A 16,086-nucleotide genomic window follows, 5' to 3' on the forward strand; every position below is an offset into this window, starting at 1 on the left:
GTGCTCAATGCAGGACAATGCAGGTACAGGCAAAAGTGAGAACTGCAGATGCTGGAGATTAGAGTCGAGAGCGTGTTGCTGGAAAAGCGCAGCAGGTCAGGCAGCATCCCAGGAGCAGGAGAATCGACGTTTCGGGCAAAAGCCCTTCATCAGGTTTCCTGATTTCTGATGAAGGGCCTTTGCCCGAAATGCCGATTTTCCTGCTCCTGGGATGCTGCCTGACCTGCTGTGCCTTTCCAGCGCCACACTCTCGACTCTAATCCAGATACAGGTAATCGTAAAACATTGAAAGTATTCAGCAAAACACAAAAGAATGATGGATGCTGCAAATCTGGAACAGAAACAGAAATTACTGGAAAAGCACAGCAGCTCTGAGGATGGGTCACCAGACCCGAAACGATAACCCTGATTTTTCTTCACAGATGCTGCCAGACCTGCTGAGCTTTGTCAGCAACTTCTGTTTTTGTTCCTGAAATTATTCAGTTTTGTTTTGTAATTCTTTTTGTCTATTCATTCATGGGATGTGTGTGTCACTGGCCAGGCCAGTATTTAATCCCCAAAGAGCAGGTAAGAATCTACCGCATCACTGTGGGTCTGGCGTCACATGTAGACCAGACCAGGTAAGGATGGCAGATTTCCTTCTCTAAAGGACACCGGTAAACCAGATGGGTATTTCGACAATTGACAACAGTTTCCTGGTCACCACTGGACTCGTAATTCCAGATTTCAACAGGGCAAATAGGCAAAGTCTTTTCCCTGGGGTCAGGGAGTCCAGAACTAAAGGACACAGGTTTAGGGTGAAAGGGGAAAGATATAAAAGAGACCTAAGGGGCATTATTTTCACACAGAGGGTGGTACGGATATGGAATGAGCTTCCAGAGGAAGTGGTGGAGGCTGGTGCAATTGTAACATTTAAGAGGCATTTGGATGGGTATATGAATAGGAAGGGTTTGGAGGACGGCTTTTACCCAAAACATCGATTTTCCTGCTCCTCGGATGCTGCCTGACCTGCTGTGCTTTTCCAGCATCACTCTAATCCAGACTTGGGTTTCCAGCATCTGCAGTTCTGGTTTTTACCTAGGGTTTGAGGGCTATGGGTCGGGTGGGACTAGATTGGGTTGGGATATCTGGTCGGCATGGATGGGTTGGACCAAAGGGTCTGTTCCCATGCTGTACATCTCTTTGACTGTATGACTCAAAACGTTAGCTTGCTCTCTCTCCATGGATGGTGCCTGACCTGCTGTGATCTCCAGCATTGGTTGGTTTCAGTACAGATTCCAGACTCTGCAGCGAGTTGCACCTTCCTCTTTTAGTGCCCTCTTTTCTGAACAATGATGGATAAGGTTCTTCCGGGTGCCTTAGAGCATTGTTGCTGTGGTGATTGTCGTGCGTATCAGCATTTACTGTTTCCAGGAGAAAGTGAGGGCTATAAATGCTGGAGATCAGAGTCTAGATTAGAGTTGGTGCTGGAAAAGCACAGCAGGTCAGGCAGCATCCGAGGAGCAGGAAAATCGACATTTCGGGCAAAAGATCTTCATCATTTCCTGATGGAGGATTGTTGCCCGGAACGTCAATTTTCCTGCTCCTCAGATGCTGCCTGACCTGCTGTGCTTTTCCAGCCCCAACTCTAATCATATACTGTTTCCACTTAGGCCAACAGTGCAGTGAGTGTCTAACCGATCAATCTTCTGGCGAGTTCACGGTGTTCCAGTTGCTACATGTGTGTTTGGAGTTGGAAAATTTGCCCCATGTAAAACCAGCTCCTATGCTGCCCAGGAAAAATCAAAATACTGGGAATCTGAAATTAGAGTGGAAAGTGCTGGAGAAACTCAGCAGGTTTGGCAGTGTCTGTGGAGAGAGAGAGCGAGAGAGAGAGAGAAAGAGAGACCAAGTACCGCACAGACGCTGAATTCCTCCTGCCCTGCCTTGGATCTCTGTAGTGAGGAAGCAGGCTATTTGGCCCATCAGGTCAATTCTGACCCTCCGAAAAGCATCCCAACCAGACCAACCCCTATCCCTGTAACACTGCATTTCCTGTTGCTAATCCACTTAGCCTGCACGTCCCTGGACACTATGGGGCAACTTAGCATGGCCAATCCACCCTAACCTGCACATCCTTGGACTGTGGGAAGAAACTGGGGCACCCGGAGGAAACCTACACAGACACGGGGAGAAGGTGCAAACTCCTTGCAGACAGGTGAGAACTCGGGTCCCTGGCGCTGTGAGGCTGCAGTGCCAACCACTGTGCCACCCCTCCATGTTTTATGTATGTTACCTGTTTAATACTGACATAAGATTTCAGTGAAGTGGCCACCCAGCACCTTCTGGTACCCCTTGTCATTTTTCTTTTATTCGTTTCTGTGCCGGGCCGGCATGTATTACCCATCCCGAGGTGCCCTTTGAGAAAGTGGGGATAGTGAGCTGCCTTCGTGAACCACTGGAGTCCACCTGCCTGTCATTTACTCCTCCACTAACATCACTGAAGAAAATACTGATTGGAGAGCACTTACTCATTAGTATATGTGGGACATGGTCTTAGACAGGGTTTTTTGTCATGCATTGTTTTCTTAACAAGTTCAATCTTATCACCGTGACTGAACTTGAAAGGTTGACAGGAGAGCTGTTGACTGCAAATACTCTCTGCCTTAAATCTGAGTTAAGTCGTTTGCGTTAAACCTGAAATGCAGCATTGACCTTCCAGTCATAGTGTCATAAAGCCCTTTGACCCAACCCGTCCATGCTGACCAGATAGCCTAAATTCATGGAGACCAATTGCCAACATTTGGCCCTCTAAATCCTTCCTGTTCATATAGCCATCCAGATGCCTCTTAAAAGTTGCAATTGTACCAGTCTCCACCACTTCCTCTGGCAGCTCATTCCATACACGCACCACCCTCTGTGTGAAAAAGCTGCCCCTTAGGTCCCTTTTGAATCTTGCCCCTCTCACCTTCAACCTATGCCCTCTAAGTTTTGTTCTTCCCCACCCCAGGAAAAAGACCTTGTCTGGTCATCCCATCCATGCCCTCATGATTTTATAAGCCTCTAAAATGGCCCTGCATCGCAGTTTCAATTCCATTCAATTTTTGACGCTTCTTATTGTCCGACAGCAAAGAGATATTCTAGACTCAAGTTAAGTAAAGTAAAATCATCAGGGGAGAGACAGTATACTCTAGAACTTGGAACAGAACTTTTTTTTAAGCAAAGCGCAGCAGATGCTGGAAATGTGAAATAAAATCAGCAAGTGCTGGAGAAACTCAGCAGATCTGGCAGTGTCTGTGGAGAGATAAAAGCAGAGTTAATGTTTTGAGTCAATTATATTGGGCTCAAACCTCTCCACAGATGCTGCCAGACCTGCTGAGTTTCTCCAGCACTTTCTGCTTCAACCATGAGAGGGAACCTTAATTGTGTTGGATTGCCCACAAACTAGGCCCTTAATTTAGCGAATAAACGAGTTCAAAGAGCACATATTTCCTGTACAATAAACATTTCTGTGAACAGTTGAGGGAAAAAAAAACATGTTTTTAAGTACCTAAGACCAGGAAATAAATCACTAGAATCTTCCATTTGCACAGTCTGCATGTAAAGGCCATGTGTCTGTGTCCAGGCAACACTGCCATTGAGAGACACCTTCATGTAGTTCACAAATAAACGCAGTGAAGCTAGGAAGGGAGAGGTCAGGAAGAGGCAGTGAAAGTTTGGTCATGTCGTTGGGTTTTTGGGAATCAGCGACATTTAGGAGGGGGTTTGGAAAAGGATTCTGAAGAGTCCAGAGCGAACGCCGCTCTGCTGCCAAGGTTTGAGGGAGAGGGTTGGTGGTGGGCAGAGGGAACAGGGTTTGAGAGGAGATGTGGTGGTGCCTGAGGACACTGCAGGGTTAACATGATCCCACAGTTGAGGAGAAAGGTTATACAATTCCATGCAATGAGAATTGGAAAGGACAGGAAGAAATAAATAGGAAGCAGATTTGTCCGACTGTTTGTAATCCTTCCAAACAGTGGTGTCTTGTTCCTGCAGGAGGATTCAAACTACCAAACTGAAAGAAAACTTGACATCAAGCCAAGCTTTGATTTCAGTCCAATAATTCCCAAAACCCTGGCTGTGTTGCAAGGGAAATTAGATTAGATTACTTACAGTGTGGAAACAGGTCCTTCGGCCCAACAAGTCCACACCGACCCGCCGAAGCGCAACCCACCCATACATTTACCCCTTACCTAACACTACAGGCAATTGAGCATGGCCAATTCACCTGACCCGCACATCTTTGGACTGTGGGAGGAAACCGGAGCACCCGGAGGAAACCCACACAGACACGGGGAGAACGTGCAAACTCCACACAGACAGTCGCCTGAGGCGGGAATTGAACCCAGGTCTCTGGCGCTGTGAGGCAGCTGTGCCACTGTGCTGCCCACTAAGGGCTGTCATAGTTGAAACAGGAACGATTCCCGTTTCTGTTGCAGTGGTGTGATGCAGAAAGGTTTATCATCGCGACAAAGATCAAACCGAGTTTGTTTCTTCGTCCCAATGCATCAGGATGAAAAACAATCGGTATATGTGGTAGTGAGCTGTTGTGCACTGAGTTGCTACAAACAGGTGACAGGATAAGTGTATGCTTCTCCAAAATGCTGGAAAGCCCAAGGAAATGTGCAAGGTGTGATCTTAACCACAAACCTGATCAATGGTTTTTATTGAAAGTTTTTTGTTTGAGTTGAGCTGACTCTCCATCTCCCCAGCTTCCACCTGTCAGACAGGTTGAGCTTTCAGTTTGTTGTTCCTTCTCTCTGGACCATAACATGAACGAAAGCAGCATGATTGATCACTGAGACGGACCCCAAGCAATACTGATGTTATTTTCTGGATGAGCGGCAGACACATTGGTCGATCTATTTGGAAAGCAGGGCAGTTTGATCCTGTTTCAGTTGTAGTTAATGGAAGGCAATTTCAGGAACTCCTTGGAAACTGTATTCAGGCTTTATTGACTACAACCAATCATCGATTCTGACAGGTGTGATGGATAGCATCCCATTGACAAGCAGCAAAGAGTTGAGTGACTGAGAACAGGATGCAAAGTGTGGCATTGTTTGCAATGATGTTGATAATGAACCTTTAAGCGGATATCATAGAGTCATAGAGACATACAGCACGGAAACAGACACTTAGGGCCAACTCATGCACGCTAATCAGATATCCAAACCTTAATCTAGTCCATTTGCCAGCACTTGGCCCATTACCCTCTAAACCCTTCATTTCATATATCCAGATGCCTCTTAAATGTTGCAATTGTACCAGCCTCCACCACTTCCTCTGGCAGCTCATTCCATATACGCACTCATCCTCTGCATGAAAAAGCTGCCCCTTAGGTCTCTTTTATATCTTTCCCCTCTGACCCTGACCCTATGCTCTCTAGTTCTGGACTCCCCCAACCAAGGGAAAAGATGTTTCCTATTTATCCTATCCGTGCCCCTCATAATTTTGTAAACCTCTATCAGGTCACCCCTCAGCCTCCGACGCTCCAGGGAAAACAGCCCCAGCCTGTTCAGCCCCTCCCTGTAGCTCAGACCCTCCAACCCTGGCCACATCCTGGTAAATTTTTTCTGAACCCTTTCACGTTTCACAACATCCTTCTGATAGGAAGGAGACCAGAATTGCTCGCAATATCCCAACAGTGGCCTCACCAATGTCCTGTACAGCCACAGCATGACCCTCCTAAATGTTTGTAAGTGTTGTCACCATTACAGATGCCCTCACCCCCAAATGTTGTGGAGCCATTACAGCACCGCAGGATGTTGTTCAGCCCATTGAGTCCTTTCCATCTCTCTGTAGAGCGTTCTAGTCAGTCCCAATCCCTCCCCTCTATCCCTGTGACCCTGAAAGGTTGTTTGCCTTGAGTAGGAGAAAGTGAGGATTGCAGATACTGGAGACCAGAGTTGAAAAGTGTGGTGCTGGAAAAACACAGCAGGCCAGGCAGCATCCGAAGAGCAGGAGGATTCCTGAAGAAGGACTGATGCCCGAAACGTCGATTCTCCTGCTCCTCGGATGCTGCCTGGCCTGCTGTGTTTTTCCAGCACCACACTTTTCAACTGCTTGCCTTGAGTGTCAGTCCAATCCTTTTTGAAATCATTGATCATCCCTCCAGCCACTGCCATCATCAGTGGCTGTGGATTCCGGCGCATCACTCCTCATGGAGTTCTTTCTCATGTCGCCCTGCACCACCCCCTGCCCACTGTGTTCCCCAGCCCTTGTGATATCAGCTCATGGTCATAACCTTTCTTTATCAACTGCTCATTGTGCAGGGTTTTAGAAGAGCTCCTGTTTTGGACTGTCTCTTTAATTCAAATGTAGGAATAAAGAGGGAGTAAGGAGTAAATATGATTCGCTGTCATTTCTGCCCGACAATGAGCTAGTCTGCCTTGGTAACTTGGACACAGAGGGGCCCAGGATAGGCTATTGAGATGTGTATGTCATATTGCACAACTGAACATTTGAAAACACTTCTTTTTTTAGTTTATTTCATTTGATTTGATTTATTATCGTCATGTACCTACGTACAGTGAAAAACTTTGATGTGCATGAAGTACAGACAGATCATACCATACAAAGTGCGTAAGGGTAATAGAATAGAGTGAGGAATACAGTCTTACAGCTGCAGAGAAGGTACACAGAGGGTGAGATCAACATTAAATTTAAAATTTGAGGTCCATTCATCAGTCTAATACACAATCCTTTATCCGAAATCCGAAAGGCTCCAAATTCCAAAGTTTTCTTATGAAGTTTTCTTTCTCCATAGCAAGGTTGTTTGGCATTTAAACAGTTAACCCAACTTCACACCCAACTCGCCCCCAACGTGACTCTGATGTGACGTGGCCCAGCATTGGCAGGCATCAATTCTGTCTCAGTATTCACAGTACTCACACGTGCGTCTGCTGGTTGGTAAGATTTTTTTTTAATTTCACCGTGAAACTGTCACTTATTCAGAAATCCAAAAAATTCAGAATTCTGAAAACCAGCTGGCCCCGAGGGTTTCGGATAAAGGATTGTGTACCTGTAACAGCGGGAAAGAAGCTGTTCTTGAATCTGTTGGTCCGTGTGTTTAAGCTTTTGTATCTTCTGCCGGACGGAATAGGTTGGAAGATGGGATGGGAGGGGTCTTTGATGATGTTGGCTGTCTGAGGTAGCGAGTATTGTAGATGGAGTCAATGGAAGGAAGGTTGGTTTGTGTGATGGACTGGACTGTGTTCACAACTCTCTGTAGTTTCTTACAGTCCTGGACAGAGCAGTTGCTGTACCATATGATGCATCCGGATAGGGCATTTATAAAAATTGTTAAGAGTCTTTACAGACATGTCGAATTTCCTTAGCACCCTGAGGAAGTTCAGCCTCAGAAATATTTTGTACAGTAGGAGTGATCTGTCAGAATGGACTGACGGAAGCTCTGATAGCAGTCAGGAGAGTGCTGTATTTCTGTGGCAGAATATGGCAGTGAACATAGTCTCTGGTTGAAGAGAAGCATCCCATGATGCTATGAGAGATTTGTACATGCCTGACCAGGGCAGAGAATTGCTGGGAGAAGACCTTGCTGCTGGAGTTCAGTTCAAGACTTCTCAGGAAGCTGAAAGAACATTACTTAACAATTGCTCGACATTACGACTCCACGATGCTGGGAGAAGCTGACCTGCTGACAGCTGAGAATGCTATTGGATGAGAACAGGCCACGAAGTATAAATATGGTGTGCTTTATTTAATTTCTTATTGTCACATGTACCAAGTCAACAGTATTGTTTTGTGTGCTATACAGACAAATCATACCTCACTTAAGTACTTTGGGGTGATAGAACAGAATGCAAAACATAGTGTTACAGCTACAGAGAAGGTGCAGAGAAAGATCAACTCTAATATATGGGAGGTCCATTCATAAATCTGATCATGCTAGGGAAGAAGCTGTTGTTGAATCTGTTGGGACGTGTATTCAAACTCTTGTATCTTCTGCCTGATGGTAGTGGGTGGAAGAGATTATAACTGGGATGGGAGGGGCTTTTGATGATGATGGCTGCTTTCCTGAGGCAGTGGGAAGTATAGACGGATTCTATGGATGGAAGGTTGGTTTGCTATATGGAACTGGGGAGGTCAAAGAAGAAGATATCATTCCTGTCATTTAGATGACTAGTTTCCTACTATGTAGTGCTTAGTCAATGTTGCTTTTAGTTTATTTGTTTCTGTAAAACTCTTAAAATGTAGAATATTGACACGCATCTCCTTTAAACCTGAGAATTCAAATACTTTTTAAACAAATTAGCATTCTGGACTGTAAGCGGAACTTTATCTAAACCTGTTTTAATGTTATATGTGGCTATCAAATCCTCAACTGCTTTGGAATAAATGTCTTTTGTTGATGATTCGCATGAAAAGATGTTGCAAGTTTATCAAAGCATTTGCTTTCTCATCTCAAATGGATTGATGCTTCGGTTAAACTATTTGACAAAAGAGTTTCTTATAAATATGTTAAGAATTCCTATACAACGGTTTCATGAGGCAGACCAGCCGATAGGGATGCTGACTCATGAGAGAGGGAGATGACTGGTAGTGGTTTAAGCTGAGGTTCAGCACCCCTCAGGTGAGGGGTAATGTTGAGAAGGAGAGTCCTTTATGGTCACCTCAGTTGCTGTGGGAATTAAACCCATGCTGTTGGCATCTCTCTGCATCGCAAGCCAACCATCCAGCCAAGTGAGCTATCTGATCCCCATATACTATATAGCTCTGGACTGTAAAACTAACTAACAATTAACACAAGACTGACTAGCTTTTTCTAGAAACAGTAATTTATGTCACATTTTATATCTTCATTTCCAGTTTAGTAAACACATATATTCACTAAAGAGGCTGAAATCATTTCGGTTTTGTGAAATTGTATGTAATGCATAATGATGTGACACTGGCATTATTGGGATACTTTCTTTACACTGTAATGTAATGATCTACATTATTCTAATGGATGAGCAAGGTGCAAGGATGGTTCATACACAGGATTTCAAAGGGAAATTTTAAAAATTACTGAATTCGTGCTCTGATGAACCAGGTTATGACTGGTTTAACATAAATCATCTTCCATTACCATCTCCAACAACGTTGTGTTTAATATTGTGTGTGATTTCATAACAATTTGAACTCTGCAGCTTGCTCAGTTCTCAGAGAAACAGGAATAGAAAGTTATCTATTGTTTAATCAAAAACACACAAAATCTTAACTATTTATCGATATCTGTTCTACAGCATCCTCCAATCCTGAGGAGCCAGATACTACGCAACAATCCAATGTGGATGGATCAGACAAGCCTATTGACAAAGTCGGAAAGGAGGTGGCTGATCAGAAAGCAAGTGGCAGAAAATCTATAGGTCAGAATTTTTGATAGTTATTAATATATTGTGCTGGTTCTCAGACTGATAGTTTTGTCTGGGAGCTGACCAGAAGTGTTGCTAGTGTAAAGAGTTAAATTGTAACAATGGGATGTTGTTCAATGCAAAAAATAGTCTACTGATGGCTTAGTCATGTGTTTGGGATTGGACCCAAAGTTATGTCTTAAGTATGGCTCCCTGAGTCTGGAACACTTTCTCTATGAAGTCTTCATTTTAAGGTTAAAAATTGCCAATAGGGATGCTGACTCATGAGAGAGGGAGATGACTGGTAGTGGTTTAAGTTGAGGTTCAGCACTCCTCAGGTGAGGGGAAAGGTTGAGAAAGAAAGTCCTTCATGGTCACCTCAGTTGCTGTGGGAATTGAGTCCACATTGTTGGTGTCTCCCTGCATCGCAAACCAACCATCCAGCCAACTGAGCTATCTGATCCCATATACTATGTAGCTCTGGACTGTAAAACTAACTAACAATTAACACAAGACTGACTAGATTTTTCCAGAAACAGGAATTTAAATCTCGTTTTATATCTTCATTTCCAGTTTGGTAGACACATATATTCACTAAAGAGGCTGGAATCGTTTCAGTTTTGTGATGTGACACTGGCATTATTGGGATACTTTCTTTACACTGTAATGTAATGATCTATCATTACTCTAATGGATGAGCAAGGTGCAAGGATGGTTAATATATCAGTCATGAATGATAAGATGAGAAACACAGGATATGGGATCGACAGTTCAGTCCTTCACAGGATCCCTACAGTGTGGAAGCAGGCCATTCAGCCCATACTAGTCCTCCAAATAGCATCCCACCCCAGACCAACCCAATCCCTATGACCCTACATTGCCCATGGTTATTCCACCCAACCTGCATGTCTTTGGATTGTGAGAGGGAACCATAAGACCATAAGACATAGGAGTGGAAGTAAGGCCATTCGGCCCATCGAGTCCACTCCGCCATTCAATCATGGCTGATGGGCATTTCAACTCCACTTGCCAGCGTTCTCCCCGTAGCCCTTAATTCCTCGAGACAACAAGAACCCACGCAGAAGAAAGTGCAAACTCCACACAGAGAGTCACCCGAGGCTGGAATCGAACCCAAGACCCTGACACTATGAGGCAGCAGTGGTGAACACTGTGCCACCCCATGTCATGCACACTTTTTAACAAATTTGGTGTGTAATGGGATGTGGGCCAGCCTTCAATCGCCCTCTCTAGCTGCCCAGAGTAGGTAGTGGTTTGAATCTGCCACTTCCAGTTGTCAGTTTCAGCTGTCCACTGCAGTGGTCGGTATATTGGGTCCAGGTCGATGTGCTTATTGATTGAATCTGTGACTCATCCACAGATTCTATCAACAAACACATCGACCTGGACCCAATATACCGGCCACTGCAGCGGACAGCAACTGACAACCGGAAGCAGCAGATTCAAACCACTACAAATGCTGGAGGAAAGATCACAGAAGCACTTCACAGGAGGCTCCCAAGCACTGAGGATGTCACCCAGACAGGGGACGAAACGTCTGCAACACAAATTCCCAGCTCGGCGAACAGAACCACAACAACGAGCACCCGAGCTACAAATCTTCTCACAAACTTTGCCCAGAGTAGTTAGTTTGACCATTTCAGACAGCAGTCAAGCCTCACCCATAGTCATGGGGACCCTGGAGTCGATGTAGATCAGACTGTGTAAGAATGGCAGATAATCCTTTCTTATAACGGAGTAATTAGATTATCAGGAAACAGGCTACGTCTAATTAGTGACAGCTCTCTGCAGCATTAAGTCCATCTTTAACCCAATTCCATAGCAGTCTCTGCCTGGGACCAGTTACTGGAGAGAGTAACAGTGTGAGGTTACCTTAGCAAGATCTCTGGGCATCGATACGCCAGGAGATTCCGGAGATCACGATTTAAGTATTCAATGATCCTGTTGCTCAGAGGATCCATTTAGGTTTAAGTTTGTTTGAATGTGGAGTTGGGAGAGTGGGGGTGAAGAGTTCAGTCACCTAACCCCAGAGCATGTATTTATTATGAGTGTTTTTTTTAAATGTGGGACGCCATTGTTCAGAAAAAGAAGGATTGCAAGAACTCCCTGAAAGTAACATCTCTGCAGGAGTTTATAAATCTCAAGAGTCAGCTTCCAAGGTGACCTGAGAAGAAAGCAGATGTGAGTGTTTAAGGAAGATGAACCAGTACTCACTGCCATGTTCAAGCACCAGAGTTTTGGTCCCCTTGTGGGAAGTGAGAGCCCCTGGCAAAGGCAGCCTTTGTTGGCAACCTCTTAGTGCCTTTGGTTAGGCTAGACCACGCCAGAGGCCTAACCACAATCAAAAGGTCAACCGCAAGAGATGGCAGGAGTAGGCTGTTCGGCCCCTCGGGCCTACGGTGCCAGTCAGGAGGGTTCTGGCTGATCTGACACTCCAGATCCTCACTTTCCCACCCTTTCCTCGGACTACGTGGATGAGGATATCAGGTGTCCGCCCTGAAAGGACATTAGTGAACCAGATGAGGCTTTCTTATGGCTCCGGATGGTGGTTTCATGGTCACCTTCAGTGAGACTCGGTGTTACATTCCAGGTTTATTCAGTTAAATTCCACCAACTACTGTGAAGAGATTGACTATGTGTCTCCGAACATTAGCCTGAGCTGCTGATTACTAGTTTCACAGTACAACCATCTTCCCCCAAAACGTCTAGTGGAAATGTGTACGCCAGTACATGTTTGTCCACACTGTTAAGTCCCTTTTCAAGGGGATATCTTAGGGAAATTCAGAAAATTATGAAGGGAATAGATTAGGAGCAGGGAGGTTGTTTCCACTGGGGTGTGAAACTAGAACGAGGGGGCATTGCCTCAAAATAAGGAGGGGGCAGATTTAGAACTGGGTCGAGGAGGAACTTCTTCACCCAAAGGGTTGTGAATCTGTGGAATTCCCTGCCCAGGGAAGCAGTTGAGGCTACCTCAGTTAATGTTTTTAAGGCAAAGATCGATTTTTGAACAGTGAAAGAATGAAGGGTTACGGTGAGCAGGCGGGTAAGTGGAGCTGAGTCCATGAAAAGATCAGCCATGATCGTATTGAATGGTGGAGCTGGCTCAATGGGTCAGATGGCCCTACTCCTGTTGTTAATGTTTCCTAAACAATTATCACCTTGTTCATTATGATCTCCCAGCCTCTCATTAATGGCCTCGATGTATAATGTTAATGTTTGCACATAAGATAATGGTAGATAATAAATAACCCCATTCTGCAAGCAAGCATAATCGACAAGTTCGAGAGATTTATTTCTTTTCTTCAACATCTGCCCCGATTTGATACCCTCCCCCGACGCTCTCATTGAAGTCCTGATGCTTCCTTGAGTACTGTCCAAGGGCACTTGCCGCTCACTGAGTGCTTTTCACAATGAATGCTGCATGAGATGGCTTTTACCAAGCCCGGCTTTGTCCCTCACCATTGGTGTCCACACATTAGCACTTCTGGCAGGAGTTGCTATCACAGAGCAGGGGTTCTCCCAGGGTCACCGAAGCCCCTGTATAGTCAGCCCATAAGTACGTTGTAAATCACAGTGCTGTTCATCTCGTTTATTTTTGTGCAAACGCTTGACTGTATTGGTTAACCTTTGGTGCAAGTAACGTTGAAGTTAATTATTAACAAACATTTGCAGGCGATGGAGAAGCAGAAAGTGAAGAGGAAGAAGATGATGATGAAGATTCCAAGAAATCCTCAATGGATGAGGTAGGCCGTGCCACTGAAGTGTTTATTTCACTCGGGGATATCTGTACGGTACTCACTCCATGGCTCCTCACTACTGAAGCCCTGTTCAAAATAATATGCTTCCCTGAGCATGCTCAGTAATGCTTATGTGCAAATGATGTCACATCTCAGTGTTTGGTCCCCTGCCTTTCCCAATGAGTACGCTTGTGTGGTTGCTGGTGATTGCTGGTGTTAGCAAACGCTGCCAAAGTAAATACAGTTCAGTTGCTGGATAAATAATCAGAACAATCTATCATATTCTGTAGGCCACTTAAAACAATTAACTTATCTGATTCTGTGCTGTGAACTTCGCCCAACAGTTCCTCCAAGATTAGTTGTGGATTTCACTGCTTGTTAATTTTCACAGACGCAATCTGATGTCCAGCAATGCATGAGTTCAAACAGCAAAGGCAGAGTCAGCTTCTTTCTCTCCCTCTCTCCTGCACCGACCACACCATATGCTGCCTGAAGGGAAATGTCAACTCTCCTGCTCCTCTGATGCTGCTTGACCTGCTGTGCTTTTTCCAGCTCCACACTTTGTCCACTGTCACATGGAGTTAATCAAATTGGCTGAAGACTAGGTATCTGTGATACTAGGGACATTTGGAGGATCACCCAATTAACAATGCTGGCTAAAGAGTATTGCGAATGCTTCAGCCTTCTCTTTTGCACCCCGGGGTGCTGGCAGGTGGGACTAGATTGGGTTGGGATATCTGGTCAGCATGGACAGGTTGGACCGAAGGGTCTGTTTCCATGCTGTACATCTCTATGACTCTATATTCAATTTGGAGTTGTGTCCAAGGTTGATTGTTCGAGCAATATCCCACAGTTGGTAGTTGTTGCGCATGTTGTTAAACACCGCAAGGTAGGCACATGCACAATGTTTCCTGTTAGTTACTCATATTAACATAATCATGATTAGTGTCATTAGCCATTGGCAGTGTCCCCACCTCTGAGTCCCAACAGTCAAGAGATGTCAGTACATATCACATTAGACCACATTTGGAGTAGTGGTCGCATTTCTCAGGAAGGATGCACTAGCCCTGGACTGCGTACAGAGGATGTTCATGAGAATGGTCCCGGAATGAAAAGCTTAACGTAGGAGGAACGCGTGAGGATTCTGGGTGTATACTCGATAGTGTTTGGAAGGATGAGGGAGGGGATCTAATTGAAACATACAGAATACTGAATGGCCTGGACAGTGTGGATATTTCGAAGATGTTTCCATTGATAGGAAAGACTAGGACCCCAGGGCACAGCCTTAGAGTAAAGGGACGATCTTTTAGAACGGAGATAAGGACAAATGTCTTCACACCTTATCATTGAGGTCATTGAGTATATGTAAGACTGAGATAGATAGGATCTTTATTGTGAAAAAGATCAAGGACTACAGAGAGAAAGCGGGAGAATGAAAAACGTAACAGGCATGATTTAACAATGGAGCAGAGTTGATGGGCTGAATAGTCTAATTACTGCTCCTATGTCTTCTGGTCTTATCTAGGCTGGCACTTCAGCTCATTACTGAGGAGGTCCTGCACTGTCTCAGGTGCCGTGTTTCAGATGACTCAATAAACTAATCATCTATCTGACCCCTCAAGTGGCTGTTCGAAATACCCAAAAAGGAAAATCTCTCAATGTTTTGGCCAACACTAAACCTTGAACCACAATTGTATAGGAGAAAATATTGTTCTCTGGTCATTGACCTCATGACTGAGACCTTGCAGTGTGGGGATTTGTGACCACTTCACAACAGTAGCTAAACCTCACTGACTGTGAAATCTCTTGGTTGAGAATCCAGTCGTCCCTCCATGGCGCCTGCACAGATATAACTTGCCAGAACATCGCACTTCCAATAAATTAACATTTCATTTTGTTTTAAAAATGATAGTTTTGTATAGTTAACAGAAAACTTGTATTTATAATGCACCTCTATGTCACAACCCAAAGCATTTTACAGTCTTTGACACACTAATGATGTGCACCCAGGTGAAAAACCCAGCAGTGAATTTGCACACAGAAAGCTCCCACAAACTAGCAATATAATAATGAATCAATTATCTAGTGGTATTGGTCGAAGATAAATATTAGCCAGGGTACCAGGGATAACTACCCGACTCTCTGAAATAATGTTGAGAGAGCAAGTTTCAGTTTAACGTCTCCTCAGACTGTGCAGCACTCCCTCAGAACAACACTGAAGTATCAGCTTTGACCTGTGTGTGTATGTGACATTGAATGCATGAAACAACAGCTAAGACTCCTTTTTGCAAGGTTTGTGATTCCATTTATTTAATTATGTTCAGCTTCAGAAAAGTTGATTAGATTAGATTCCCTACAGTATGCAAACAGGCCAATAATGGCATACTGACCCTCTGAAGAGTAACCCATCCAGACCCAATCCCTTACATTTACCCATGACTATTGCACCTAACACTATGGGAAATTTAGCATGGCCAATTCACCTGGTCTACACATCTTTGGATTGTGGGAGGAAACCCCCACAGACACGGCGAGAATGTGCAAACTCCACACAAACAGTAACCTGAGACAGGAATCGAACTCTGGCCTCTGGCGCTGCGAGGCAGTAGTGCTAACCACTGAGCCACCTGTGCTCATTGCTTGTTTGTCAAAGTGCACATTCTGAAAAGCAGAAATGCTCTTGAGACGCAAAAAAAAAGCTGAAGAAACTTGGCAAGTCTGCCAGCATCCGTGGAGACAAGACATAATTAACAGTGCCCAGTGACCCTTTGTTTGAACTGATAGTATCACTGAAAAAGTGCTATTGTTATTGATAACAGAGGGTGAGGGGGACAAAGATTTGAGTGGGTAGGTGTATACAGAGGCCGGAAAGAGAGGGAGAAAAGGTAACCAGAAAAAGGGATGGTCGATAGTTAGTCAGGGAAGAAGACTAGATAGGTGGTAATGGGGACAATGAGTGG

The 16,086-nt window shown here is 44.7% G+C and overlaps 1 protein-coding gene across 2 annotated transcripts in view; it reads left to right on the forward strand.

The window, feature by feature from the left end:
- Positions 1-16,086, forward strand: part of LOC132819522 (1-phosphatidylinositol 4,5-bisphosphate phosphodiesterase beta-1) — an 893,680-nt gene that overhangs the window by 718,597 nt on the left and 158,997 nt on the right. For both annotated transcript variants that reach the window (XM_060831077.1, XM_060831078.1), the window contains exons 15-16: positions 9,264-9,386; positions 13,062-13,132. In XM_060831077.1, the coding sequence (XP_060687060.1) occupies positions 9,264-9,386; positions 13,062-13,132 (194 nt within the window). The remainder of the gene's footprint in view (positions 1-9,263; positions 9,387-13,061; positions 13,133-16,086) is intronic.

The sequence above is a fragment of the Hemiscyllium ocellatum genome, chromosome 10 (genome assembly GCF_020745735.1).
Source record: "Hemiscyllium ocellatum isolate sHemOce1 chromosome 10, sHemOce1.pat.X.cur, whole genome shotgun sequence".
Classification (NCBI taxonomy): Eukaryota; Metazoa; Chordata; class Chondrichthyes; order Orectolobiformes; family Hemiscylliidae; genus Hemiscyllium; species Hemiscyllium ocellatum.